Consider the following 25,823-nt stretch of genomic DNA (forward strand, 5'->3'; position numbering starts at 1 on the left):
TGTCCCCCTTTCTCTCTGTCCTTCTCCCACTCGTGTGTGTGCTCTCTCTCAAAAAATAAATGAACTTTAAAAAAAAACATTTGGTCATTAAGAGAAGATTTTTAACTATTGATTCCATTTCTTTACAGATCATAGGAATATTAGGATTTTATATTGAGTCGATTTCATTAAGTTCAATAAATCTTTCTAACACTTCTCCATTTCATTAAGTTTTTTGATATGAAGTAATCCATATTTATGTTTTTAGTTTCCTCGGCATCTGTAGTTATGACCCGTTTTCATTCCTGTGAGTTTATTTTGTGCCTTCTCATTTGATTAATCCAGAGGTTTGAATATTTAATCCATTGTTATTTTAAAAGTAGATTTCTAAATGCTAAAAGTGCATTATGGTTGTCTTAATCTTTATTTCTAATATTTTACTGGCGAATATGAGCTACAATATTTTAATTTTCTGAAACTTGAGACTAGCTTTATGATTTATGTGATCAATTTTCATATATGCTCCATGTGTACTTGAAAAGAGTGTGCATTCCCCACTTGTTGAGTATAGTGTCTATTAAGTCAAACTTGTCAGTCATGCTGTACAAATCTTCTCTTTACTGATTTACTTGATACTTTATTTATTTATAGAAGAGTCTCAAGATCTCATTATAACTAGATTTCTCAATTTCTCATGAAGTTCTGTTTGCTTTTTCTTTTGGCTTTATTATTAAGTGCATATTAATTTAGAATTTTTGGATCTTCCTTGGTGATTTAAACCTGTTATAATTATGTAGTGACTGTTATCTCTATTAATGCTCTTTGCCTTCTGTCATCGTTGTTGTTGCTGTAGCAATATTTTGGTTAGTTTTTATCTGAATATCATCGATCTTTCTTTGACCTTATATTTTGAGTTTTCAAGAGACACAATACAAAGATAAGGCCAAAGAAAATTTGCCCTTTTAACTGGATACTTAAGTACATTTATATCCATAGTGATTACAGATATAAGTTGGGTTTATTTCTAGGTCCTCATCATAAATGTATCTTTTAATTGTCCACTCCCCACTTTTTGTCTTTCATCTTTCATTTTCTTATTCTTTTCTCCCCTCCTGTTTTTTTTGGGGGGGTTTTTTTAGTTTTCAATTATTATTTTTTTCTTATGAACTCTGTTTGGCTTATAAATTTTATTCTGCGTATTCTTTTGCTCCTTATTCATATTTTCTACATATCAATTTCCATGTGTTGGTACCAATATTAAGAGTCTTCTTGGGTGATTTTGTTGTATAAGCTGTGTTTTTGTTTTCTTGTTTTTTTCACTTATGGTACCATTTTCCTTTCAACTTACTTTTGTTAGAAAATAGGGGTTATTTAAAGTATGGACTAAAATTGAGACCTTTAAGGGAGTATGTTTGCCCCGCCAGATACCCAGAGACTACGAACCTGAGAGCATTTTAAATATTCATTTATTTTGAGAGGGAGAGACAGAGCTGGGGATGGGCAGAGAGAGAGGGAGAGATACGCTGTGGGCACAGAGCCCGATGCAGGGCTTGATCTCACAAACTGAGATTGTGACCTGAGCCAAAATCAGAAGTGGGATGTTTAACCACCTGAGCCACCCAGGCATCTCTGAGAGCACTTTATATTACCAGCTTAATGGTTCTGTGATTTCAGATCACAAACCTTGAGTGCTGGTCTGTAATTACGAATTTGAGGTTGTAGTCGTTATTTATCCCCTGCCACCCGCACCAAAATCGCGACAGGCAAGGTTCCTTGCTGCCCATTTCTCTGTGGCAGTCCTACTAGACTCCAGCCTAGGTGAGCCTTAGGCTTTATGTCCAGTGCCCCTCCACTCCCATCAGTTCATGGTCTCCAGAGTTCAACAGAACTCTTGGGGCAAAAGTAGGATTTGGTGCTGGCTTACCTCACAGCTTTCCTGTTTTCACTTCATTTTTGTGGAGTTTTGCCTACTTTCGTGTCAATGCAGTGATATATTTTAAATATATTATCTAATATTACTTTGTCTTATTCAGCATTTGCATTCGTTTTGTTTTTAGTGAGAGAGAGAGAGAGCACGCACATGAGTTGGGGAGAGGAGCAGAGGGAGAGAGGGAGAGAAAGAGTCCCAAGCAGGCTCCATGCTCAACGCAGAGCCCAATATGGGGCTCGATCCTACAACCCTGGGTTCATTCCCTAAGCTGAAATCAAGAATCGGATGCTTAACCAAATGAACCACTCGGGCACCCCCGGCATTTGGTTTTTTTGAACGAGGAGTCATTGAGGGTATCTAGACTGCCTTACTCTCAAGAAATGAAGTCTAAACTAGGATTTGTTTCCCTCTGCCCTTGATGTGAGTATTCCTGCTCACACGGCAGTTTGTGCTCCATAAACAACTATAGGTTGCTTAGTTCTCTCCTTCACACTGTCCTGCAGGGTAATACTCCTGTGGTATGGGTACTGCTACTTGCAAGGTTGGGAATGTACACAAAGAACCCATTTTTTTAAAGTTCTACTTTTCCTCCAAAGTGAGGAATGGCTCTGCCATTTTCTTAAATGGCTGTTAGCTCAAATATTTCTTTCTGTTCTTTGATTAGAGATTGCTTTGGTCTGATATAAGGATTTGGTCTTGGTCTCTTGCAGACCGAATATTGGGCATTATGTATGCGAGAATAGGCCCCCTTGGCATACCTGCCCTGGCTGTAAGGCACCATCCGTTATGACTTGTCTTTGCCTAGCGATGTGTTTTGTTTTTTAATTTTAAAAAATTTTTTAAATTTATTTTTTTTAACGTTTATTTATTTTTGAGACAGAGACAGAGCATGAACAGGGGAGGGGCAGAGAGAGAGGGAGACACAGAATCGGAAGCAGGCTCCAGGCTCTGAGCCATCAGCCCAGAGCCCGACGCGGGGCTCGAACTCACGGACCGCGAGATTGTGACCTGAGCTGAAGTTGGACGCTTAACTGACTGAGCCGAAGTCGGACGCTTAACCGACTGAGCCACCCAGGCGCCCCCTTTAATTTATTTTTGAGAGAGAGACAGAGTACCAGTAGGGGAGGGGAAGAGAGAGAGGGAGACACAGTATCAAAGCAGGCTCCAGGCTCTGAGCTGTCAGCACAGAGCCCGACACAGGGCTCAAACTTGTGAACCAGGAGATCATGACTTGAGCCAAAGCCGGACACTTAAATGACTGAGCCACCCAGGTGCCCTGCAATGTGTTTTCAACCAAGTACCTGGTGCTTAAAGTTTTGAAATATCTTTCATTCAGATATACTCTGAAATTGAGCCCTGGAAAATAGGTGCCAAAGACTTACTGTTTGCTCTTAGAGGACACTCAAGGAAGACCTATATTATACCTGCCAAGAGCCAATAGTGTGCACTCTGCCCTGTCACAATATTGTCATCTTCTGTATTGTTGTGAAAGATGGAGGAGTTACCTGTCAACTTGTCATTTCCACCCCCGATGGCCATTAGGTTTCTACAGAGCCAGCACGTAGTTTACTGCCGTCATTTGGCACGCTTGCTGGCGTGAACCTTGGCAAAGGAGTTTTTACAATACGTTGCTTTGCACAGGTATCCATCTACCGTGCTGTGCCAAAGGAAACGGACTCTGGAGCTGGTCAGGGAAAGCTGGAACTGTGTCGTTAGGCAAGCCTACATCTTGAAAGGTGATAGCCAGCAGCCAGAGAAAAGGACCCATCCCAATGTCATCTGTGGCCCATGACTTGAAGAGATTCTGCCTTCTGGTTTTAAAATCCTTAAAATCAGGTATAAAAAGCAGCATTGTCTTGAAAGAAATGTCTAAGGGGCTGTAGCAGCCAACATATAGGCTGTGTACAAACCTACTCGGTTTGGGGTGGTGACATTTTCTCTATGTGGTAATACGAAGGTTTAACAAGTTTTAAAGGCTTTCCTGATGGAGTTTAAGCTAAAATCTGAAGGGTGAGACTTAGCCAGGCACAGGAAGAGAAAGAATGTTCTAGGCAGAGGGAAGCATACGTGTTTAAGGCCATGGTGGGGAGGGCAGAAGACACAAAGCACTTGGCACAAGGAGCCAAGAAATCAGGATTGGAGCCTAACAAGCAAGAGGAAGCTAAACCTGAAGTGAGCAAAGGAGTATATCCAGCTCTAAAAGAAACCATAAATTAAAACTGAGTATTAGTTGGGATTGTTCTATTTTTTACTCATGAGCACACTAACACTTAATATGAGTTTAAGGTCAATATACCTAAACATAAATTGTCTAATTCAGGGAAACCAAACATACATATTTAAGATAGCCTAGCTTTTGGTATAGATCTTACCCAGTATCATGTGAGTGATTCAGAAATGTATTTTATCATATAAAGCAACAAATATGGTCTTGTTTTGGACTACTGATAAAATGACTTACGCTAAAGAGAAAATACATATTTTTTAAAAATCTTGTACTCAAGAAGGTTTTATTCTTGGCATATGTTAGAAATGATTTTTTTTTCATTTGTCATGCTTAATTGATACTGTGGCAGAAATCCTTTTAGTTGGGCCCTCATAACTAGGTTCAGCCGGAATCATTAAAGGTAACTGGCATTCCTTCATCCCACTAAGGCAATCTAGAAAACAGGCAATAAGGCATGTTTTGGAAGAAAAAAAAAATACTGCATAGATATTACACTGTAGGAGGAAAAGAAACACAGATTACATCATCATACTCAAGTATATGACATTGGGAAGGTAACACGCAAAATTCTCTCTGGACTAAAGCATCTGTGTTAGAATGAGGTAGTGAGGGGGAAGACCGAGGTTACGAACGTCCTTCCATCTATGACTTAGTCACTGAAGCCCATCTCTCTCTTAAATACTCATAAAATCAGTATCTCCAGAGTTGTAAAGAAAACACTTTTAGGCTAATGTACAAGCTTATTTGGTTAAGTTCTAGGGGAAGAAAATGTGACATTCAATTAAATGCAACCCAGGCCAAGGAAGAAGCCGACACTGCCTCTCCCATGCATGGAAGGAGATTGCGTACCTGACCCCAGCAGGGTGCCAGTGTCCTTTCAGAGGATGAAGGCCACATAACCCAGACTTGACCTGATTTTACCTCAAGTTTCAGTACTACCAACCAATTACTAAGTTTAGACATTTGTTGTGGTTTGTATTGATACAAGTCTTAAAGTTGTCATCTTTAAACTGATTTTAGAGGAAGAGTCTGATAATCAAAGACCAAGGGCCTTTATCAGTTATATAGTGATATACTGCCTGGATCAAGTAGAAACTATTTCATAAATACATTAATAGAGAAGTATCAAAGGCCTTCAATTTTTATGTATCTGTTTAACCTAGCAATACTACTTCCAAGAATTTATTTCAAGAAAACAGTCATCGATGTACACAAGATTCAGTGAAGTGTTGTTTATAACTGTGAAAAGATGCATATAGTCAAAATGTCCAATAGAGGATTAAATAAATTACGGTTCAGCCATACAACAGAATAATCAATGAATAAAAATAAAAGACCATGTAATGACCTGGGAAGGATGTTTACAATATATTGTTAAGTGAAAAAAGCAGGTTACAAAACAGTATGCAAGTATGAGCCCATTTTTATAAAAATATACATATTTAGCAAAGTAAAAGGACTAATGATATTTACCAAAATATTAACATTGGTTATTTCAGCATAGTAGGATGATAGTTGATTTTGCTTAATGCCCCTCCTTTTTTTGCCTATTTGAATTTTCTGTAATGAAGATTATCTTTTAAATGGGAGGGTAGTGAGGGAGTTCTTAACCTCAGATTAGTCCAGATGTGCCCCCAAAGGCACCTTCTGGCAAAGTAAGTATTTCTGTTCAGCCTGTATCTGTGAAATTGCTTCTATCTTATAAATTTGAGTGTCCTTCCAAGATGACATTCAAACTGCCTTTTAGGCAAACTGTACAGGAGCAATTGTTGATATTAAAACAAAACAGTTCAATTACCAACAAAAAGGAGGAAATACAAATCCTCATTTTAAAAAAGGAACAACTCGAGCACATACTACTAAATTATACAAAGTCAAACTGTCTTAAGTTTAGTTTATTGCAGAGATCGAGACGGTGGCGCACTCGGAGCTGGGGCTTCTGTTTCACAGCGTCCGTCCGTCCGTCCGCCATCCGTCTGCAGCACTCACTCTTCTTCACTGCATTCACTCACCCATGCAGAAAAAGGTCTGTGGACACATGAGGATGTCTAACGCTTCCTGGTTCCCAGAGTGTAACAGGAAACTTGACGTTTCAATTAAAAAGGTAAAATGAGGACATTTACCATCAGACTATAAAATTCCTCTTCTGGAAGAGGATACTCTAGTATTTGAAGAGATGCTTTGGAAAAATCATATAAAAAATGAAAGGGGCACCATTTCAAGAGCACTAGGACTACATTAAACTTAAATGAATCCCAACATTCATAATAATGTAGCTCAAAAACAAATCTAGTCCTAACAAAAGCTCCAATAAACTAAAACTATCTTAACAGGCACAATGAACAGTGTAAACACTGTTAAAGGGCACCAAGTTTAATAGGGCAGACAATATTTGCTTCTGCATTCACACTTAATTTTTCAATTACATTTTGTAAAAAATGGTGCTGCTTAAGCTATGAATGTTTTACAAAAAATTAATTTTAATAAATATGGCAAATGCTAAAAATCTAGCTAGGTTACCATGCAAGATATTATATAACCAAGACAAACTCAAATTTATAATAAAGGCAACTTGCATTCAAAATGAACTCTACCCTTATATTTTATTAAAAGGGCAAACATCATGAATTAACCCAGCTGCTTACTTGAATTACAAAAGTAACATGATTCAATATGAAAATAAGAAACTGTCTACAAATCTCTGACAGTAATAAATTGCAATATACAATGCATACAGGAGTCATACAGAGCGACAAACTCTCGTACAAAACAAAAATATTTTAATACCTTTAAAATCCAAATTTTTCTTTAAAATCATTCATGAAAAAGATTCTCAAGTCAGAATTAACACCTCAATTAGTCAAGCATCAGGAAGCTACATTACAGCTATTTAATATACAAAGAGACATCTTCCCCCAGTCATTTCCTTCTAATGTCTCTGGTTCCGGAATCGTACAGACTCACTTCTCTCCACTCCCATTCCACCATTTCTTCAGATCATGAAAACTGAATTTGCTGAACACCAGAAATCTAAGATTAGAAAATTTAAATTGAGCAGGATTTTAAAAATAATTTTCAAATAACATGTTATAAGCATTTAAAGAATAAAAATAGGAGAGGCGCCTGGGTGGCTCAGTCGGTTAAGTGTCCGACTTCAGCTCAGGTCATGATCTCGCGTCTGTGAGTTCGAGCTCCGTATCGGGCTCTGTGCTGATAGCTCAGAGCCTGGAGCCTGTTTCAGATTCTCTGTCTCCCTTTCTCTCTGACCCTCCCCCGTTCATGCTCTATCTCTCTCTGTCTCAAAAATAAAAATAAACGTTAAAAAAAAAATTAAAAAAAAAAAAAAAACGAATAAAAATCGGCAATGAAAAAGAAATCTACTTCCCACTCTCAAATCATTCTCTCTACACAAGGGAGCTACTTTAATAATTTCTTAATGCATCTCTCTAGAAATCTATGCAGGCACGAATATGTGTGTACATATTTAATTAGTAAGAGAATACACAATTATATATTTTGAGAAAGCAATTTTTTAACAACTTTCTTTATCAGGTCCTTAATAATAACAACACAATTGATCCTTGAATAACACAAGGGTTAGGTGAGCCAACCTCTGCACAGTTGAAAATCTTCATGTAACTTCTGACCGCCCCCAAAATTTAATAGCCTGTCGACCAGAGCCTTATTGATAACATAAAATCAATTAACACATACTTTATGTTTACATGTATTATATGCTATAGTCTTACAACAAAATCAGAGAAAAGCAAATGTTATTAAGAAAATTACAAGGAAAACACATTTATAGTACTGTAAAAAAATCCGCATATAAGTGGACTGGTGTAGGGGTGCCTGGGTGGCTCAGTTGGTTAAATGTCCGACTCTTGATTTTGGCTCAGGTCATGATCTCACAGTTCATGAGTTCGAGCCCTGTGTTGGCCTCTGTGCTGACAGTGCAGAACCTGCTTGAGATTTTCTCCCCCCTGCTTATATGCTGTCTCTATCTCAAAAAATAAATAAATAAACATAATAAATAATTAAGCGGACCAGTGCAGTTCAAACCCGTGTTGTTCAAGGGTCAACTGTAATGTGCTGAAATTAACTACCTGCGATAAAAATCACTGGGTACAATCAATTTTTTACAATACTTTAAAATACAAAGAAGGTTGTATTTTACCTGTTGATATGACGTTGTATAAACCATAACATTCTGTTGTTGACCATCTGCAGTTATTAAGCCAGCTGGTAACTGGTTAGCTGGAAGATAAAGCAGGAAAAGAATTACATCTACTCTCTCGATCTGAACCTTAGGGCATGCCATTAATGTCTCATTACAATTCTGCCACTAATCAGTGTCATCTTGGACAAAATCATAAACCCCCACATTTAGCATTTTAGAAAAAAAAACTCCCTAAAAAGTACATTTTTCCTATTGCAGTTTTCAATTTTCTGAATTTTCATTTCTCCAAAATGTACTTGAGCTGGGGCGCCTGGGTGGCTCAGTCAGTTAAGTATCCGACTCTTGATTTTGGCTCCGGTCATGATCTTGCAGTTTGTGAGTTTGAGCCCTGCATTGGGCTCTGGACTGGCAGTGTGGAACCTGCTGGGGATTCTTTCTCCCTTTCTTTCTGCCCCTCCCTACTCTCTCAAAATAAATAAACTAAAAATAAAGTAAAATTAAATGCACTTGAGCTAACTGCCCATGTGTACAAATCTGCAGAGAGACTGGATGGAGTTTCTAATTCATTAAGTAGATCTACACCATAGGCCTGGCTGGGAGTCACACTTCCATAACTAAGCAGTATATATTTTATGTATGAGAAAAAGAAAATATATGCGTATAAATTTTATATGAGACACAGAGTCACCATAGACCTCTTATTTCACCCATATGACAATATTCAGGGTTTTTTCTTCAGATTTTTTATTTTTTTTAATTTTCTTTTTTTAATGCTCATTTATTTTTGAGAGAGAAAGACAGAGCGTTAAGTGGGGGAGGGGCAGAGAGGAAGGGAGACACAGAATCTGAAGGAGGCTCCAGGCTCTGAGCTGTCAGCACAGAGCCAGACGCAGGGACTGAACTCAAGGAACACAAGAGCATGACCTTAGCCGAAATCTTGGATGCTTAACCGACTAAGCCACCCAGGTGCCCCCACAAATTTTTTATTTTAAAGTAATGTGTACACCCAACATGGGGCTCAAACTCACAACCCCAAGATTAAGAGTTGCATGGTCCACTGATTAACCCAGCCAGGTGCCCCTATTCAAATTTTTTTCAAAAACCCCATCAGTTCAAATTTATTTAAATCACAGATTTTATATTACAAACTACAATTCTCAACATTCCTATCTCATGTGAAATCTTAAAGCAAAAACTAGGGGCTACTGAAATCAGAACTATGGGTGAAAGGTTATAATGTCGGCAGAATTTCAATCTCTATACTTATCCCTCACTGACTTCAAATATAACGGCATGAACTAAAGAAGTGCTATGTCAGAATACTCAGGGCTGATGGTCCAAAAGTACCCCCACATTTAGTATTAGTCACTGCTAACAAACTATGTGACTTATAAGAACACATTCAGTTGCATAAACGTATCGTAACACTGCTTACTAAATGCCTCCTCTGTAAGTTCTTCACTTAATCCATCTGTAGTTGTGACTGCTCCACCAATTCCTTTCTCTCCTTTCATAGCCTGGGGAAGGACAAATCAAAAAAGTAATCACTGGCATTCAAAAGACACTGTTTTCTAGATGAGAATGCTTGTTTCCTAAAATTAGGAGTTTCTATTATTACAAACACTGCACAGAGTATTAACACTTCTGGTTAATTACATACAAAGAGGCCCTTCAAAATGCTAACTTTTTATATAAGCAGTAATCATCACAAGGCAGCGTTAGTAATGACCTAGAAAATCTAAAATATTTACAGATAAAAATAAAATCATTCTAATTCTACACTGCATCAAAAGGAAAATAGAAGTCTATTTACAGATGAAGTAATCTGTTGAAAAGCACTATAAATATTCAGCCCATAAATCTACTATAAATGATCCAAGTTATCATTTAACTATATACATATAAAGCTCTCAGCCAACTGGACAGTACAGCACTATAATAGCAAGTTTAAAGTTTCAAATTCCTAAATCAAGATTATAGTTTGTACCATAGAGCTCTAAGTTTCCATCCACTTCTAAGGTTCTATGATGCAGAAGATTTGGAAAAGTACTGTGAAGAATTTAACACATTCTCTTCCTACTTTAATCACTCAATGCTAAGTCACTAATTTAATGGGATTCTAACATTAAAGCTATTAAGGAAGTATTTTGAAAGCAATGTGAATCTGACACCCAAGTGGTAGTGTGGAAATAAATACGCTGATCTCAATTTATTTCCACAAAATTCGTACCACAGGCAAAGATAAACCCAGTAAGAAATGCGGAAGAATTTAATCAATAAAAAAGGATAGTTATAATTCCGTTTTTCTTATCTGCAAGGCCTCAAGCTTTGAGACGCTCCCTCTTTTAAATTAATCATAATAACAGCGTGTTACCATTGAGTGCTCACGATCAGCCAAGCTAAGTGCTATACGTGGACTATTTGACTTAGTTCTCTCAGTAACTCTGTGAGGTAGGTGCTATTACTCACGTCACTTTACAGACCAGGAAACCAAGGCCTAACCTATTGAAATAATCTGCCCAGGGTCCCAGAGGTTACAGGTGGTGGAGCTTGGAACCAGCCTCTGGGTGGCCGGAATCCAGAGTCCGTGCTCTTAATCATTACATGACTATGATGTCATTAGTAATAAAAGGAAAAAGAAAGGACTTACTATTTAAATACAGTAATAGAAGTGACCATATACTTCTTCTGATGAATGATACATTTAAAAAGTTAAAGTAAATCGTATATCTTAGTTTCTTAAAAGCATAATGGAAGACAGTTTATTTACCTCTCTGAATTTCTGAAGGTATAATTTTAGAGGTTCTACATAACTGTCGAAGCCTAAGGTAGACATGGCAAAGAGAATATCTTCTCCGTTGATTGTCTTCCGTTTCTCCTGATGGCATCTTTCACTTGCTTCAGATGTTATAAAGCTGATGAACTCACTTACACATTCCTGAACACATTCTTTGGCATCTTTTGCAATCTGAAGAGAAAAATCACAGGTAAATCTGCAGGGAATGTAACCATCCCCTTCCTAACAACCTGCAGAAATAAAAGGCTATTCAGAAGACTGTAAATTTCAGTTTATGGCTGTTAACATTTAATCTCTGAAATATATGCTAATAACGTTGACAAATTGTGTGCTATCAAAATTCCAACCTTTGGAATGAGAACAAAAACTCGAATACAAGTGAGAGAAGCCTTGACAACTATTCACAGGAAACAGATACAATTTAGGCATAGAAGCAACCACTGGCTGTCCTTACCATCCCATAAAGACGAACACTTACTAAGCAGGTGCCCCAAGAAAATCAGTCTCCTGTGTATATAGTGTACTGCGGGGCTACACTTAGGAGTCACTTCTCTGCCCTAGCATTTCTGCAAATAAGGACACTGGAAAATTTTAAAAAGACAAAACACTGAATTCACGTAAGGCTTACAATAGTGACATTTGGCGACATTTTTACTACTGAAGATCCAGAGTGTCAGGTACAGGCTTTGAGTTTATTAAAAAGCCCACCAAAAAGGGGCACACCGGCTACCTCATAAAAGCGAGAATTCTTTTAAGGGTGTGGGGTTTCAAAGTAAAGCTAATGAATTAAATCGTACAATTCCAAGTCACTTCTAACAGGAGTAACAAAAATCCTTGCTGAAACATACTGTTTCCTATCTCCATGCCTATTTTATATCCCAGAGAAAAGCAAACAAGAGCTGCATAAATGCAGTCAGGCAAGATACTATAATGCAAGCTGTATACATAACTTTAGGTTTTCTAGTAGCTAGGTTTAAAAACACAGGTGAGGGGCGCCTGAGTGGGTCAGTCAGTTAAATGTCTGACTTTGGTTCATGTCGTGATCTCGCAGTTCGTGGGTTCGAGCTGACAGCTCAGAGCCTGGAGCCCGCTTCAGATTCTGTGTTTCCCTCTCTCTGTCCCTTCCCCACTTGTGCTCTGTGTGTGTCTCTCTCTCAAAAGTATATATATATTAAAAAAAATTTTTTAAATACAAATAACACAGGTGAAATGAATTTTGAGATTTTATTTAACCTAACAAATCCAAGTTATTATCTAACATTTAAACACAGCATCCATTTTAAAATGGGAGAGATTTTCATTCTTCTTTTCATACGAAACCTTCACAATGTGAAGTATGTTTTACATTTACAGCACATCTTAATTCAGACCAGCCACATTTCAAGTGCTCAATAACCGTACGTGGCCAGTGGCTGAGGCATGCAGCCTTAACCTATTTCAACAACAATCAGCAACTCTGATTTATTTCCCCTTAAAATATAAGGAGGACCTCTCACATTGGAACTTCTAGGCTTCGCAATGCATATTTTTAAGTTTATTTATTTGAGAAAGAACGTGCGAGCAGGGGAAGGGTAGAGAGAGAGGGAGAGAGAGAATCCCAACTGGGCTCCATGCTGTCAGCGCACAGCCCAAGGCAGGGCTCAAACTCACAAACCATGAGATCATGACCGGAGCCAAAATCAGGAGTCACATGCTTAACCGAATGAGCCACCCAGGGACCCCCTTAGTGATGTATTTTAATAATCTATTTATTTGTGATCTTTATTACTTTCACAAGTACTTTATAAGCTGCAGTGAGAAAGAAAGTTTATTGCGTTATATATAATATAAAAAGTGTGGATTTTAATTCAGACCAAGTGATGAGTAGAGTGACAATGAGTGTTTTTAAGTTGTTCTAAATAACAGTCTATATGATTGTTTGTCTCAAGACAGAACTACTTAAAACAGAATCCTGCCTGTTAACTTCAAAAGTGTGTTAGTATTTATGATTGTACAAAAATAGCTGCTTCCAAATATAAGGATTTTTCTGTATCAGTCCAAAATGACCCAATTTGGGGGCACCTGGCTGGCTTAGTTGGTGGAGCATGCGACTCTTGATCTCGAGGTTGTTGAGTTTGAGCTGGGTGTAGAGATTCCTTAAAAATAAAATCTTAAAAAAAAAAAGACTCAATTTTGCTGCAACATTATAGAAGTTACAACTCCATCTACCCAAACCTGATATTTTTTTTTTTTAATATATGAAATTTATTGTCAAATTGGTTTCCATACAACACCCCCAGTGCTCATCCCAAAAGATACCCTCTTCAATGCCCATCACCTACCCTTCTCTCCCTCCCACCCCCCCATCAACCCTCAGTTTGTTCTCAGTTTTTAAGAGTCTCTTATGCTTTGGCTCTCTCCCACTCTAACCTCTTTTTTTTTTTCCTTCCCCTCCCCCATGGGTTTCTGTTAAGTTTCTCAGGATCCACATAAGAGTGAAAACATATGGTATCTGTCTTTCTCTGTATGGCTTATTTCACTTAGCATCACACTCTCCAGTTCCATCCACGTTGCTACAAAGGGCCATATTTCATTCTTTCTCATTGCCACGTAGTACTCCATTGTGTATATAAACCACAATTTCTTTATCCATTCATCAGTTGATGGACATTTAGGCTCTTTCCACAATTTGGCTATTGTTGAGAGTGCTGCTATAAACAGTGGGGTACAAGTGCCCCTATGCATCAGTACTCCTGTATCCCTTGGGTAAATTCCCAGCAGTGCTACTGCTGGGTCATAGGGTAGGTCTATTTTTAATTTTTTGAGGAACCTCCACACTGTTTTCCAGAGCGGCTGCACCAGTTTGCATTCCCACCAACAGTGCAAGAGGGTTCCCGTTTCTCCACATCCTCTCCAGCATCTATAGTCTCCTGATTTGTTCATTTTGGCAAACCTGATATTTTAAAAAGATTCTTAATTCTACTTTATCTGCTTCAAGTGGGGGAGCACCGGGGGCCGCGGGAACTGAAAATGGAATACTGTCCAGTAACTAAGGGTGTAGAACTGAAAGAGAGAAAGAGAGACTAAAGGACTGAAAACAATAGCTGACTATATACAGAAACTGTATATACATATTCATGCAGTTTACATTCCCCTCTCCCCTGGAAAAAGCAAGCCGGGTAAAATGTCTCCCCCGCATTACCTTTCCCGTTTGAGGTATGGCGTTTTTCATTATCCTTGCTACGTTTGCAATTGGAAGATATATATCTTGTTCTCTGAAACTTTCTTTTGAACCATTTGTGTCTTCATGATCATTCATGCTGTCCTCCGTATCTAAAAAAAATAAAAATAACTCAGGTTTAACGTTTCTCACAACCTTTACTTCGTCGTAGAGAAGACTACCTGAAACAATCTAAGTTCAGAACATCCTGGTTCATTTCCTAGGCATTTTTAGGGAGGAGGGTAGCAGTTCTTTTCACGGTTTTCTCATAGCCATAACCAAACCCACTCCTTAATTTCCAACCCACTGCCTCAAACACTTTTGTCTTCAGATCTGCCTACTAAAACCTCACCTATCCATTCTCCAAAAAGCTCAGAAACATCTCCACAGCACCTTCAGAAGTGATCTCTCCTTTCACAAAAATATCACAGGATTGCTCTGTGTTTTTTCTGACACATTTTAGAATTCTTTTTATTTCTCATCCTCCCTATTAGATGTTTGCTACCAGAGGCCAGGGATCAGCTTTGTGTACTTCCTAGAACTTGGTATAGCATCTTCCATAGAAGGGGTACTCAGAAATATTTATTACATAACTTAGCTGGAAAACTTACAGACTATGACTGAGGGTTCCTTTCATATTGCTAGATTAGGAGGTTATTTATATGTTTATCCAAAGCCAAGTTTACACAGAATGGAAAAGTGGCCTTGAATATTACTGACCCAATTAGATTGATACTAAGTTTTTGAACAAAGCTATTGCACCGATCCAGCGATCTTACAAAAAGCAAATTCTCAAATTGTATAGATTTAGATATAACTGAAGCTTTCACAATACCAGTAATATCCTTTTATGACTAAATGCAGTATCTTGTAAGTAAACTTCCCACTATTTATGTGTATTAAAAAAGAAAGGCACTTAAGCTGATTCAAGTTACATTTTTATGTGTGTCTGTCTTAGGATGAGGTAACTTCTCACCCACCCCCAACTGCCTTCTAAAAAAATATATCTTAGTGTTTTTTAATCTTACACATCAGAATGCCACAAAGTAAATTATTTCTCACAGGCTGACATGACACTGCCATCCTAATAGCTGACACAGATCAAACTTAATACTTAATGAAAAACAAAAATAAGTCTGTTTGTAAGTACTAGAAATATAATAGCTAGCAACTCACCCTCTAAAGAATTTTTTACTGTATCAACTGAAAAAGAATGTGCCATACTCAGTACTTAAGTAGGACATCAGTAACAAATTTTTAAAGAAACGGTACCAGTTTTTAAAAGGCATACTTTATTTATAGAATTCTTTTCTAGAACTCATCATTCTTTTGAAGACTATTTCTAATAAAAAAAGCATGATACATCTTCTTAGACCATCATTGACCTTTGACACAAGATTGCTAATTTTCCCGTAAAGACCCAAGTAACCTAGAATGTGACGGTAATACGATTTCCACTAAGTTACTTCTGCCAGTCAGTGTTTTAGTCGTAGCTTTCCTACCATCGTGGGGCTGTATCACATAGTGGCTTCCTCCGATGTAGTCCGCAGAGATGCCTAGCTGAGAAGCGTCTGTTGTAGCACTGTCGCCATCCATCTACAAGGAGAAAAAGGTTTGCAATACCCTTCAGTAAAACTTGTATTAAAAAAGCATACTAGATTCAATCCTCATAAGCTGTCACAGGGTTGGTCAATTAGTTTTCAAGGCCTTAAGCTTACTAAAAGAAAACATTTATATTTCTTGATTTGGATAATTTCCCAATGATTCAAAATTCCCCTATCCACCCTCCATAAGTGATACGCACAAGACCAACGGAGAAACAAAACGAGGCAATGAATCTAAAACACACAGCTCTTTCTTTTCAATTCCATAAGCCTCACGTATAGTGCAGACAACCCCGACTTAGAACCTAGCTTATCCCTGGAATGAAAAGCAAAGCCAAAACCAGCTCAGCAGTCACCTACAAGCACCCATGTCCATCACTTTCCGCTCTCCTGCTACAATAAAGCCTGTTATCCCTACGCAAACCCTCTTGTGCCTGCCGCAAACTGTCTCTGCTGTCTCACAGAAGTTCAAGGGACAATGTCTTGATTCAAACTGTCTGGTATAGGAAGCATATGGATTCCTTGCACACATCTGTACCCATGCAACCCGAAGGCACACCCATTTTTTTTAACTTTATTTTTTATTTTTTAAAATTCACATCCAAATTAGTTAGTATACAGTGAAGCAATAATTTCCGTAGATTCCTTAATGCCCCTTACCCATTTAGCCCATCCCCCCTCCCACAACCCCTCCAGCAACCCTCAGTTTGTTCTCCATGTTTATAAGCACACCCATGTTTTGAATGAGGCTGTCATCTCTAAATCTAGTCAACAGTTTCTCCTACCCTCAAACTTTAGATCCTTTAAAGAAAAAGAAAAGGAGGGGTCAGGGAGATTGGACATCTACATATAAAGACAGTAAAACCATAACCATAGACAAGAATGAGAATTAAAGTGACTTTATTTTAAAAGAAGCCTGCTTAATTAAGTTTGCTCAAAGCTAAAAGAATTCTAAGAGGGAAAATCTAGAGAAAACTGAACCCTAACCCTGAACTGTCTCCATTCCATGTCACCAACATAGCAAATCCTAGAAGTCTTTCTGCTTTGCAAATAATACTATTCAAAGCAGGAAGGGACTGGCTATTTGTGGGTAGAAAAATTTTAAACGCATTACCTGAATAAAAAGTGTAGCAAAAATTAAATACAATCTCTACATGCTTTCAGACCAATCCAAAAGAGACACTTGATCCTAAAGGATTCTCAAGGCCTAGGACTTAATGTTTTGACTGCACTATTTAAGCCCTTGTGTTAACATGTCTTTTCCATCTCTGTTAGATTTTCATCTAGTAGTAAAATAACCAAGCTAGTTTCCACGTCTTCAAAAACATGGCATTTCTTTGATGCATCTGTTGACTGTGGTATCTAATTTAATTGTAGATAAAGACACATTTCCATAATTTATATAATTTTCTAAGGGGCTAGAAAATAGAATTCACCTGCCTTTAGTAATTTGTGCAAGTACCTATTATTAGGTATCAAGGGTTCCTGTTTATTGATGACACTTCTTAGTGTCTTCTAAGAAGTAGTAAACAACAGGCAGTGAGCTCTGATTCGGACTCTTCTACTGATCCTGAAAACAGCATCCCTACCCATTAAATGTATTTCTATATAAAATGGAAATAATACCACCTTCCCCATCTTAAACAGCTAACATGTGAAACATTACCCCAAAATAAAATGCTATCTTAATTCTAAAATGCTAACAAGATACTAAGAGAGTGATCCTTAATAGATATGGTGATGGATTTATCAGCCATAAAGACAGCTCAATGAGGATATCTGTGAATTGACTAGTTTTTTCCAGTGCCCTAAGGGAGATTAAGGGAGAACAAGGTTCAGGAGAAAGAACCAAAGTGGCTGTTTCAGAATCTACAACTGGAAAAAAATCTTTGCGGGGTGGAATATGAGAGATTAATTAATTTATAAACACACAGTTTTTAATATTAAAAAATATTAAAGGCATAAAGTTTAAATCACATTATCTTCTCATGCACTGGATTAGCAGCAAGATTATCATTTGGATTCACAGCATTAGCCACTGAACGGCAGTCTTCCAAGAAATACTTCTGAAAATATTTCAGACTTGTCAGAATGAAATAAAGGGAACTTGCTACGGGGCTATGTCTGGCGCGTGGCTCGGGGTGTTCTCAGGAGGTGGCGGGTCCCATCCACCCTGAGGGCACTGGCTTAGCTGTGTCTTTGGGTCTGCAGGTCTTAGCTTTTCTGTCATTTCACCACACCTCTGTCTTCCTCTCCTCTATCTTTTTACCATGAAAATCCTGCCCCATACTTTAATCCCAACGTTCTCCCATCCTCCTGAAATCTTTCTGATAAGACCCCATTTCGAAGCCTAAAATTAGTGTCCCCTTCTTTGAATCCCCAAGGCAACTTAGTACCTTGCATTCAACAAATTAGCCTCATCTTTGATGCTTATGCTAGCCACTCATACATATAAGGGGGGAAAGGAGGCAGGGAAACTTGCTAGATACATCCCAAAGGCTTTTTCAAGGTCTGAGCTTCCTTTAAAAATATACAAAATAGCCTGTAGATTTTAAGTAAGCCAGTTAACAAATATTTACCAAGTAAGCACGTGGTATTTCTCAGGTCCGTGCTATGTGCTGGTGACGTAGCAGTCAACAACACAGACAAGATCTCTGTCCTCATCTTGCAGAGAAGACAAATATTACGTAAACTAGTAGCAGGGGGAAGGGCTGGGGAATGCAGTCTATTAATACTTCCAAGGCCCAGGCTCTGGAATCCTATCACCTGGTTTGAATTCCTTCCTACTTACTTGCCATGAGATCTTGAGCACGTGGGACGAGACAGGACTCACCATGGAAGGACTTAGCATAGTATAATAGCAGTACTCAGTAAATGTTATATATAGCTATTAAATAATGACAATTAACTAACTGCTAGTGCCAAATGCTAAGGAAAACAAAGGTGTTGTGTTACATGCTTTGAGAGCTTACTGCAAAAGGGACCACACCAGTCTGGGGAGTCAAGGAAGCAGTCATAGGAAATGAAATTTCAACTGAGACTGAAAGACAGAAATCAGGCAAAGAAAAATGGGAAAAGAATGTTCCAGGCAAAGCAAACACAAAATATAGTACTGGTGAACTGGAATGAACTAAGTAGAGGCTAGAGCAAGCAGGGCCTCGTGAGTCAGAGCGAATCAAAGGGGAGTTTTAGCGGAATTGTGCAAATCAGATTTCTTTTTCACGGTATCACTCTGGCTATAGTCCGGTGTAGAAATGGACAGAGGGGAGCAAGAATGGAGGCAGAAGACCACTAAGGACCATGAGGCTGCGGTCAGCGCATGACTTCAGGCGAGACGATGAACATTCCCCGTGTCTGGTCCTAGACAACAGCCCTGGGGAACAAGGGGAGCAGAGAAAAGAGCCTTGTAGGAGGTCAAATCGACAGTCCTAGTGACGGACTGAAAACGAACTGGAGGAAGGCCGGAGAGGACGCTGCTGGAATGGCTGCAGCTGGGGAGACAGAGAGTGGGAAGGGCGGGGAATAGAAGCGCTGAGCCATGAGAGGAGCGGAGCTGCGGCTGGTGACCACGAATGTGCACTGGCACCAGGATGTCCAGTCGTGGCACATCTGTACCTGGTGTAAGAACAGAGAAGCTGAAGTGTTGGGCTTTATCCAGACAATGAAGAGGGAAGAGCATGTAGGAGAGTGACAACACATGGGTAAAATGACAAATCATTAGATCCAGAAGAACTAATAAATATAGACAAAGAGTAGTTCAGTCTCATCAAATTAAGTTTTCTTAATGTTTATTGATTTGAGAGAGAGTGTGTGTGCACGGGTGGGGGAGGGGCAAAGAAAGAGGGACAGAGAGAATCCCAAGCAGGCTCGGTGCCGTTGGCGGGGCTCTATCCCAAGAAGTGTGAGATCACAACTTGAGTCACCCAGGCGCCCCTCCCGTCAAATTAATTTTATTGGCTATTCTAATTACTTAGTTGAACTGATACTGTTTTCTAGAATATTATGTGAAACAGCTGGCTAGTACATGTTCATTCTGTAATTTTGTGATACAGCAGTATTTAAATTGTATTAATAATTTGCACAAATGCAGGAAACAGTTCCCTCCTTAGTATGTTTAACATTTATTGAACAGTTTCTAAATATCTCATGCAGTCAGTGTTCACAACCCCACGAAACAGATGAGGAAATTGAGGTCAGGGAAGGCTAATGACTTGCCCAAAGGCGGCACAGTAAATGGGAGTTAAATCCAGAGTCTCAGATGCCAAGTACTTTACAGTACTTGTTCCTGCTAGTTTTTCCCATAGCCCATCAGCCTAAATCTTGACTTTACCCTCTCTCAATTCTAGATCTACTGACCTCATGTATTAAAGACATTTAAAGCTGCATCTCAAGCCAGGACAGTATCTGTGAGGTGTAAGCCATGCACCTGGTTTTGAGTTTGTGATCAGGACAGACCTGATCTCTCAGCATAGACCACCGGGTTTTGTGTCTTTACTTACCATCCTCTTTGTGATTCAACTTGCCCATTTTTTAAATGGAGTTGCTGTGAGAAGTGAAGTTATTATATAAGAAATACTTAGCAAAGTGCAGGATACGTACTAAGAACTCAACAAATGTAACCTAGTGTTATTTTTGTCCCTTCAGATACAGCTCTCACCCTTCTTTCTAGGCATGGTTTTCTCTCTCACACAACCACTGTCACCTGTCCTCTGGACCAATGCCTTTTTATCTCTTTGAGGAGAAGAAATGACAAAAAGATTCCTCCCCTCTAACGGATCTTCAGTCCTCCTTGACCAGCTTCTTCACTCTTTCTTAAACATGCTTAGTCTCCCCCACTGAACACACACAAGTACGCACAGACTCGTAAACCGTAATTCTGCTCCACACCCTTGTCTAGCTATCATTCTCCCCCTGATGGTCCTCATGCACCTTTCCATTCCTAAACCCCCGGACATGTGCTTCTCCACCCCACCATGACACCGAAACTGCTCTTAAAGTTGCCAATAATCGGGGGCGCCTGGGTGGCTCGGTGGGTTAAGTGTCCAACTCGCAATTTCAGCTCAGGTCAGTGCAGAGCCTGCTTGGGATTCTCTCTCCCTCTCTGCCCCTCCCCCACTCCCTCTCTCTAAAAATAAACAAACTTAAAAAACGAAAGTTGCCAATAGTCTTGCCTTCATCCTACCTGCCTGTGGTTAGTAGTGCTGCCCACTGTGGACCACACACTCACACATGGAATTCTCTTCTCCCTTGATTTCAAAAGCAATGTTCTTTCCTGGTTTATTTGTTCCTCCCCACCTCCCAATTGTTAGTTTCATCCCAGGTTATGTTTTCTCTCTCTTCCCTCACTCTCTTAAGGAAAACTCGTTAAATATCACTTCTATGCTTACAAATCCTAAATCTCCCACCATATCCTGCCTGCTGCTCCAGCAGGCCGTGCCTGTAGAACGTGTCTGATAGCCCATCACTGCCAACTTAAGGTTTTGGAAAAGGAAACGCACCCTCCCCGTGTCCTGCAACGAGACAATGGACAAGAACTCCTTGACCTCCTTTTCACAACTTCAATCCCACACTCCAGGCTAATTATACCCGTGCCATCTTACGTTCTTCAGTCTCCTGTAAGTTCCACCTGAACTGTTACCTCTTTTAATAAGTTTTGTGGATATGCCCAGCCATTTTCTGTTGCCACTGGATTACTACCCACCGTACCTGGGTACATACTGTTTTAAGACTGATCTCATGGGGCGCCTGGGTGGCACAGTCGGTTAAGTGGCCGACTTCAGCCAGGTCACGATCTCGCGGTCCGTGAGTTCGAGCCCCGCGTCGGGCTCTGGGCTGATGGCTCAGAGCCTGGAGCCTGTTTCCGATTCTGTGTCTCCCTCTCTCTCTGCCCCTCCCCCGTTCATGCTCTGTCTCTCTCTGTCCCAAAAATAAATAAACGTTGAAAAAAAAAAATTAAAAAAAAAAAAAAGACCGATCTCACTAAAACACCGTTTCTATAGCTCTTGAACCTATAATGGTTTTAAAAGTCTTCAGCATCAAATCCAAACCTAGGTTTTCATGGCTTTACACGAGCGGATCCCCCATTTAACCTAACTAAACTTGTTTCCAACTCTATCTTCAGGGCTGATAAAAATCTTAGTGCTAGAATGTGCCTTATTTAAGGATCACCAGGTACAGCTCTTTTATTTTAGGAGTGAGGGATGAGTCACGGCTCAAGGAAGTTGTGACGTGCCTGACATCACAGATGTAGTATCTCTCACTAGATTATCCTAGGATTTTCCCACTTGGACCATGCAGATCTACTCCCCATCCCCTAAACAGAAGTTACTAATCCCTGCTTTGAGGCTTTTGCTTTTGGTGATAGCCACCTATCCAAACTCCACTCGGCCTTCAAGGCTAGGTCCCTGACATTCCCAGCTACCCAGACTGACCCCACCTGTCCTACCTGTGTCTCTTCACCTGTGCTACCCTTAAAACCAGCGTCTTCCCTTCCCTGCATAATGTCCTGTAAGCATTCAGTTCCATTAAAGCCCTTCCAGCAAAACAGCCTCTTAAGAGCTGGGACAAGCTTTTTATCTTGTAGCCTCCACAGCGCTTAGGGGCCCACAGGAAACAATACATGCAAGTCACTAAAAAGAAGGAAGCAACAGGAATGAGTAGGTACTGCCTGTCTAGACTTGAAAGGCATTCATTCTACCTGGGACCTCCAATATACATCCGTTATAATTCTGTTCCCAGCTAATTACTGTTCAAATCTAATTAACAACCAAAATGGTAAAACGTACTTACTGTTATGAAATACTGTCAGAACCGTGTTGCCAGTGGTATTCAGGAACACCTGTCTAAAAGGTGTCTACCCTTCGCCCAATTTCAACCTAGAAGATAAACATCTATTAGTAGTAACAACGTATAGCCTACAGGCTTCCTTCCTAGTAAAAATTTAAAAGGCATGTATAATTTCGCCTACTATTCTTATTCAATAGAGTGCAAAAAAGCAGGCACCCAATAAAGGTTTCTTAAATTGGCAGATATATTTTGGAGACTTTGCAAAAAAGTTAATTCTATGGCAGGAGGAATTGCTTTTCTAACATAACCCTGAATTTAGTCATGTTCATCATAAATATTCATCACGACACCCAGATTATATGCCAGAGACCAAAATTTACACATCTAAATTATTCAAAATATTAACACTCAAGACACAAATGCCCCAACTTAATTTCTTGGTGATGATCTTAATATTTTACAGTGAAATTTAGGAGTCCAAAAACTCAAGAGGGGAGAAAAATATCTCAGAATACAATGCTTTTAAATTAAACACCTCAGATTATACTGAAAGAAGAAACATGCTGCCCAGAAAGCATACATGGAACACGATCAATTAAGACCTTTATTTATCATTTTAAAGCACCACCATTTTGGACTAAAATTGCATTTGAATAGCACTTCATTTTCACTGCAAAGCATAAATAGCTGAATAAATTGGTATCAATTACAATGTTACAACCTCCATTTCTCATTTGTTCTTTTCTTTTTCAAGTGAAGCAATTAAATTGGGGGGAGGGGCAAAACAAAAACATTTCCTTTCAGTATTAATTTTAAAGGAAGAGAAAATAATGATATGCATTCAAGCACGAAATCTAGTAAACAGAAGAAAAAATTGTAGCCACTGAATTGAATTCTTTAGATGTCAGTCCAGGCAGCAAAGACAGGATGACATTGTCTATTCTGCTATAATCTTAAAAGCAATGTCTAATTTCTTCTTAAATATTGTCCTCTTTCTAACCCCCAAAACTGCCCGGAGAGTCCTTCCTTGTAGCTAGAAGCGTGTTTTTTTTAAGGGTGTCTTTGAGAAAGAAAATCCCAGAACACTTAAAATAATAGAGCTATATATATTTATGTGTTTTGCTTGGGGGGGGGGGGGGGATGCGGGGGACACACCTCATCACACTCACCCAAATAGTTGACTCCGTATATATTTAGATTCAATACATTAAAGATAAACACTGTCACCTCATATGGTATATATTTTCCTAAAGGCAGGTTATGATATATGTGAAAGCTCAAGGGAATGCATACATCTGTTTAATGTTTGAAGAAATGCAAATTTGTATCCAAGAAAAGCAGCAGACCCTTTCTCCACCCTCCATTCTTTGGCATCAACAACCAGAGTTTTGCATCAATAGAATCCTTAAATTAAGCTACAGGAGCAGTGCGGGGAAGGAATAATTGCCTTTTAAGGCATTCTAGTTAAACTTTCAATACTTTACAAATAAAACCCCTATTTATCAGTGCCACTTATATCGATCAGTTTATCTTATCACTTTATTTTGCCGATTACTTTCCATACTAAGAAAGCCCAACCCACCCCAGTGATTCGGGGCACGAACCGTGGCACCGTGGGAGTCCATGCGGGTTAGTAGGATGCTAATTTTTTTAAAGGTCGTATGCTAGCTAACCTTGTTTAATTACCTTGTTACAGTACTTTGGGCAAGATTACGACTTGTGGGTGCTCTCTAATTCTTTGTTCTCGGAGACTACTACTGCTCCTCAGGCCCGGCAGATCCTCCCCGCCTCCCACCGAAGATTAAAACCTTAGTCCAATCCGAAAGGCTTCCTTCCCACCTTCGGGGCAAGTCCAGGGACCGCAAGCCGCCAGATGGCTGCATTCTTTACGTGTAAGCCAGACTGCGGGGAAACCAAATCCACTCCTTCCTCCCGGGGACCTCGCTTCCTCCCCACGAAGGTGCGCGGGCTGGCCCCGGCCCCACCGCCCGGCCCGGCCGACTGTCAGTCCCGCCGGTGCGGGGCGGCCGCCCCTGGCGCGCATCCCCCGACTCGCCCGCCCAGGGCCCGGGCCCGCGCCCAACGCCTGCCGCCCGCCCGCCGCGCCCGGGGCGCCGGGGCAGACAAAGCGGCCCGGCCCCGCCATGCCCCCGCGGGCCAGCCGGCGGGCGGGAGGGGGACGCCCCCGGGGACTCCGCGCGGCAGCCCGGCCAAGGGCGCAGGGTCGGGACCGGGGTCCGGGCCAATGCCCCCGCCCGGCTCCCCGCACAAAATGGAGCCGGCCGGGGCGCCGCCGAGAGGGGGCCGGACGGTGCCCCGACGCCCCCTCCTCGGCCTCGGGCCCAGAGCTCGGCGGCGGCGAGCAGGAGGCGGCCTGGCCCGCGTCCCGCCGCTCCTCGGCCCGGCGCACAAAGAGCCGCGCCGCGGCCCCGCGCCCGCTCCCCGGCCGGGCCCGCAGCGGGAGCGGCCTCGCAGGCGCCGGCCCGGCCCCAGCCCCGGCCCCGGCCCGGGCGGGAGGGCGGGCGGGAGGGAGGCGAATGGCCCCGGCCGCGGCGGCGTTGGCGGCGGGGACGGCGCCGGGAGGAGACGGACATTTCATTCGAGCTAAAGTGGAGTCGGTTTAGGAGCGATCATTGGCCGAAGCGAGACACAAACCTCCAATGCAGCCCTGGTTGGCTCCCGTCTCCAATCGGCTGTTTGGTTGGACAGAAAATGGCTGCGAAGGAACCAGTCCCAGCGCGGAGCTCCGCTTCCAGGACTCGGCCTCCCCTCCCTCCGCCGCGGGCCGCTTCCCTCGGCGCGGCACCCTCCCTCCGCGCCTCCCGCGCGCCCGCCCGCCCGCCGCGGCCCCGCCCCGGCCCCGCCCCCGGCCGCGGCCCCGCCCCGGCCCGCCTCCGCCGGGTGTGCAGAGCGGCCGCAGCCGCGGGAGCCTGCAGAGCAGGCTGCGGGCCGAGGCGGGCGGCTCCCCGCAGAGGCTGCGCTGCCCTGGCCGGCGGCCTTCGAGCTCCGCGGGGCTTACCGGGGCCGAGACCCGGGCACCCTCTTGAGGTCTCTGCGGGCTTTCTTCCCACGGTGTTTTCCCGGGCCTCTGCGAAGCGTGATATCCCAGGCTTCCCCCCCT

At 41.1% G+C, this 25,823-nt stretch overlaps 2 protein-coding genes across 8 annotated transcripts in view; one reads left to right on the forward strand and one right to left on the reverse strand.

Annotated features, from left to right (window-relative positions):
• The window catches only part of HCFC2 (host cell factor C2), a 47,701-nt gene extending 42,218 nt beyond the window's left edge, over nucleotides 1-5,483 (forward strand). For both annotated transcript variants that reach the window (XM_045465754.1, XM_045465755.1), the window contains one exon: nucleotides 3,551-5,483. In XM_045465754.1, the coding sequence (XP_045321710.1) occupies nucleotides 3,551-3,642 (92 nt within the window). In that variant the 3' untranslated portion in view covers nucleotides 3,643-5,483. The remainder of the gene's footprint in view (nucleotides 1-3,550) is intronic.
• NFYB (nuclear transcription factor Y subunit beta) lies at nucleotides 5,354-25,486 on the reverse strand. Of its 6 annotated transcripts, none has more exons than XM_045465763.1 (8): nucleotides 25,358-25,486; nucleotides 22,706-22,791; nucleotides 15,815-15,908; nucleotides 14,295-14,425; nucleotides 11,087-11,284; nucleotides 9,752-9,833; nucleotides 8,314-8,393; nucleotides 5,354-7,151 (listed from the first exon to the last, which is right to left on the reverse strand). In XM_045465763.1, exons 3-8 carry the CDS (start codon nucleotides 15,906-15,908, stop codon nucleotides 7,134-7,136), a joined length of 603 nt encoding a protein of 200 aa, XP_045321719.1. In that variant the 5' UTR covers nucleotides 22,706-22,791; nucleotides 25,358-25,486; the 3' UTR covers nucleotides 5,354-7,133. The 6 variants fall into 6 exon arrangements, 5 of the variants coding, with proteins under 5 accessions (XP_045321719.1, XP_045321716.1, XP_045321717.1 ...); XM_045465760.1 differs by having other exon boundaries at nucleotides 5,354-7,166; nucleotides 25,358-25,485; XM_045465761.1 differs by lacking the exon at nucleotides 25,358-25,486 and adding an exon at nucleotides 24,542-24,569 and having other exon boundaries at nucleotides 5,354-7,166.
• Between the last annotated feature and the right edge of the window lie 337 nt (nucleotides 25,487-25,823).

This window comes from Leopardus geoffroyi, chromosome B4, assembly GCF_018350155.1.
Source record: "Leopardus geoffroyi isolate Oge1 chromosome B4, O.geoffroyi_Oge1_pat1.0, whole genome shotgun sequence".
NCBI classification, from domain to species: domain Eukaryota; kingdom Metazoa; phylum Chordata; class Mammalia; order Carnivora; family Felidae; genus Leopardus; species Leopardus geoffroyi.